We start from the raw sequence: 4,655 nt of genomic DNA, 5'->3' as shown, positions 1-4,655 counted from the left end.
AAATGGATGAGATATCTGTTCAAGATGTGCCTGGTACCTTAGAAGTTCATGTGGATAGAGTGCCGATAGAAGAACATGCTGAAAATAAAGCTAAAGCCACTACATCATCCAGAAAAAACGCAAATTTTGTGACTCTGAACCCGTATGGAAACACAAAACTCCTGAATACAGGAAGGTCAAAGGGCGTTCCGAACATCACAGGGATTGTTTGCAGAAAATGAAAGATAATCTAGATATTTTATCACCTCTGGAACTGTTTGAGAAACTTATGACTCCCGGCATCTATGAGCAAAGAGTCAAAGAGACAGTTTGCAAAGAGTCAAAGAGACAGTTTGCTATGCAAGTTCATGTAAAAATATGTGATTTTACATTCAGTGCTGATGAGTTGAAAACATTCATTGGAATATTACTATTTTCTGGATATCACAAAGTTCCTTCCAAGAGAGATTACTGGTCAAGTGAGGAAGATCTCGGGGTCCCAATCATTCAAAGGGCAATGTCAAGAAATCGTTATCAGCTTGTGAAAAGTCTTATACATTTTTGCAATAATAAAGATGCCAAGGACAATACACATGTCAAAGGTTTCAAAATTAGGCCTCTATTGTCACTAGCCAAAGAGTCATTTCAGCAGTTTGGCATATTTCAGGAATTCATATCTGTAGATGAAATGATGGTGAAGTACTATGGACGTAATTCATTGAAACAGTTTATGAGAGGTAAACCCATCAGATTTGGGTACAAATTCTGGGCTGTATGTGGAGCCTCAGGTTACTGCTATAATTTTGACATGTATTGTGGCAAGAGTTCTAGGAATAATGATAATGATGGCCTGCTACTCGGAACAAAGGTTGTTTTGAGAATGTTAGAGGCAGTAAAAGTACCAAATTATCATTGTTTTCTTTGACAACTTTTTCACTCGGTTATCAGGCCACAGGCACAGTCAGGGAAAGCAGATTGAGCAAATGTCCTTTACGGCCAACAAATATCATGAAAAAAGAGAAACGAGGCACCTATGATTATATGTTTGACACAAATGAAGAAATTCTTTTTGTCAGGTGGTCTGACAACAAGTGTGTGTGTGTTGGAACAAATTATGATACCATTGAACCTGTCAAAAAGGTTAAGAGATGGCAAAGTGATATCAAAGCAAAAGGTGATGTTCATCAGCCAAATGTTCTGAACAACTACAATGCTTATATGGGAGGTGTAGATCACCATGACTGGTTGACTGGAAAATACGCAACTTCTCTACGGGGAAAGAAGTGGTATTGGCCGCTCTTCACACGTGTATTAGACATGATGATTGTAAATGCGTGGATCATCCATAAATTCCTACATCAGGGAAAGGAACACCTTGACTTAGTAAGCTTCAAAAGAGCAGTATGTGTCCCTTATTTGAAGTTGGGAGATGCAGGCAGAAAACTGGGGAGAAAAAGTAACACACCAAGCCCATCTACGAAACTCGCTGATGTTCGGTATGACGGAAAGGACCATGTTGTTGCAAAACGGGAACAACAAAGACGGTGCCAAAGGCAACCTTGCTCCAAGAAACCAAGAACATATTGTGCTAAATGCAATGTAACACTCTGTATAGAACATTTTGCCCCTTATCACAAAAAGTGAATGCAAAATGATATATTGGCTTTCATGATTCAGTTTATTTGTATTGGGTTACTTTATATAATATTTTTTTTAGAATATCAGATTTATTTTTACAAGTTTTCAGCATCAAACACACAAAAAGAGAAGAATATGTTTTTCTTTATAGTATCCTTTGCTAACAGATTATCACTATACAAAGCTATTATATTATCCCAGTGTCCTCATTTGAGGACAGCTTCTTATAAGCTTACTGCAGGAAATAAAGCATTAAAACCACTATACATTGTCTCTCATAACCCTTCACATTACTTAGATTACAGAAAACCGTGGAAATTCCTGACCAAAAAAACTTGGGATTTAATGGGTTAATAGAAGGCACTAAATCATTTGATTTAATAAGAAAATTATCCAAATTAATATCAGTGGGCCAAATACATAAAATGTCATCGACATATCTATACCAGATGACTTTACGGGGGAGGATGCAAGGTAATAATTCCCTTTCAAAGAACTCCATGTACAAATTGCTTAAAACTGGGGATAAGGGGTTCCCCATAGCCATACCAAATTTTTTGACATAAAATTCACCATTAAAACAAATTTAGATTCAACCACACAAACTTTAATCAAATTGATAATAATATCTACAGGTAGTGGCAAGTTGTGTGAATGAAGTTCTTTGTTAGAAAGTCAAGCAAATAAAAAACGGGAACACATGTAAATAAAGAATTAATATCAAAACTAACTAACTTGAAATCATAAGTAAGGTCTAGACTGTTAAGTTTGTTGATTAAATCTTCGTTGTTTTTAATGTGAGAATGAGAAATAGATCCAACAAGGGGGCTCAGAATGGACACTAGCCATTTTGATAATTTATAAGAAATGGAACCAGTAGAGCTGATTATAGGTATAATAGGATTATCAGGTTTATGGGTTTTAATGAACTCGTAAAGATTTAAATATTAGAAACATCATTGAATCTAGTTTTATTAAGAACAATTTTGACAATATCAATTTGAGTTTAGGGTTATTTAAACTAGACAATTTCTTAATCAATAGGATAGTCAAGCAGTACTATGGCTCCTGATTGTGCCAGAAGTCCTGTGGACGTTTCGGCCTCATGGTTATGCTCCCTTGTTTTGCTGCTTTATTATTTTATTATTATTATTATTAGTTCCATTTGTATATGAATGTGTATGTTTTAGTGCTTTATTGTTTTATTATTATTATTATTATTATTAGTTCCATTTGTATATATGTATGTATATTGTACGAAGCTTTTATGTGGCTATAACCTTTCCCAGTTTTCTAATTTCTGTATAAATAATATGTTCTATTTTCTCTTTCTTGTACTCTGAGGATGTCGTAACAGACGAAAACGTTTAGTATTCCGACTTTATTTTCCCTGTGGTTTCTGCAATATATATATATATATATATATATATATATATATATATATATATATGTATATATACATATATATCTACTACAATAAAGTAGTAGTTTTTGTCTGTCTGTATGTTTGTTTGTTTGTTCACGAACTCCTCCTAGGGTTTTAGAGATAGGCCTTTATAACCATATAAGTCTAATACCCTATCACTCCAAGTACTTGGATAAGTATATTTCATTTCCAAAAATATATATATTTTTTGGTTAGGGTTAAGGGTTAAAGTTAAGTGGGATATGGTTATGTTAGGGATTATTCACGAACTACTCCTAGGTTTCTGGGTCAGATATAATGTAGCAAGATAGTGAACATACATAGTACATTCACAGAAAGGCTGCTTTATTTAATCAGCGATCCCTCCCCCCTCTTCGTCCCTTCATGAAAGAGAGAGAGAGAGAGAGACAGGGGAGAGAGAGAGAGAGAGAGAGAGAGAGAGAGAGAGAGAGAGAGAGAGAGAGAGAGAGAGAGAGAGAGAGAGAGAGAGAGAGAGAGAGAGAGAGAGAGAGAGAGAGAGTGAGAGAGAGAGAGAGAGAGAGAGAGAGAGAGAGAGAGAGAGAGAGAGAGAGAGAGAGAGAGAGAGAGAGAGAGAGAGAGAGAGAGAGAGAGAGAGAGAGAGAGAGAGAGAGAGAGAGAGAGAGAGAGAGAGAGAGAGAGAGAGAGAGAGAGAGAGAGAGAGAGAGAGAGAGAGAGAGAGAGAGAGAGAGAGAGAGAGAGAGAGTAGTCTGGGTGAAATCCCTTTTAGGCTGTGTCAAAACTCTCATTTACATACAACCACTCCATACAAACTCCCCATCCCCGGCCCTTCCTTGCATCACAGTATTATCTATACATAGCCTTTCTCCACGCATTCCTATGTCCTGCCTTCTTTCTATTTTGCTCAACAGACATTCCCGTCTTGCTCAGCACTCCATTCACCCCGTCCATCAATCTTACCCTCGGCCACTCCCTCAAGTTCACTCTATCCACCTCTGCCTTTTACACTTTTTTTTACTAATCTTTCTTTACTCATTCTTTCCATGTGTCCAAACCGTCCCAATACTCTTTCAACAGCCCTATCTGCCACCTCCCTTACCACCCCAGCTTTCCTACTTACCATGTTGCTCATTTTATACAAATTTGGAACCAATACCAAACTTCTCAAACAGATTCAAATTTTCATCTCTGCCTCTCTTGAACTTCAAGTCTCTGCCCCATACAGCGTCATCGTTACAATCATCGCTTTATATAACCTTTTCTTTGCCTCAATTCCCAAATGTCTATATCTCATGACACTTTTTAATGTTCAAGATATTTACCTGTTTCTCTGAAAACCTCCACCTCCACTCCTTTTCCTAAAGCTGTCCACTTCCTCCACCATCCCTCCTTTAAAATCTACCTCCAACTAGCTGCTATCCTCTCCCCTTGTACATCTCATCACCTTACCCACATTTACCTTCAACTTCTTCCTATTACATGCCTTCTCAAACTCCGTCACTAACTACCACAAGTGCATTTTCATCAGCAAACAATAACTGTCTCTTTTCCCACTTTTTCCCATTTTCTTTATCCAACTCCAATCCTTTGCCCATTATCATCGCACTTACCTCCCGCACAACTCCATCCTTGC

The 4,655-nt window shown here is 37.2% G+C and overlaps 1 protein-coding gene across 1 annotated transcript in view; it reads left to right on the top strand.

The window, feature by feature from the left end:
• LOC143037210 (uncharacterized) overlaps positions 1-243 on the top strand; it is a 1,085-nt gene extending 842 nt beyond the window's left edge. Inside the window, exon 2 of the mRNA XM_076205332.1 lies at positions 1-243. This exon is cut by the window's left edge and continues 157 nt beyond it. Within this exon, the coding sequence (XP_076061447.1) occupies positions 1-221 (221 nt within the window). The 3' untranslated portion in view covers positions 222-243.
• Positions 244-4,655: the final 4,412 nt, after the last annotated feature.

Source organism: Oratosquilla oratoria, chromosome 22 (genome assembly GCF_046742065.1).
Source record: "Oratosquilla oratoria isolate Oo_2021 chromosome 22, ASM4674206v1, whole genome shotgun sequence".
In the NCBI taxonomy this organism is placed as follows: Eukaryota; Metazoa; Arthropoda; class Malacostraca; order Stomatopoda; family Squillidae; genus Oratosquilla; species Oratosquilla oratoria.
This window is presented reverse-complemented; position numbering and strand designations above follow the sequence as displayed.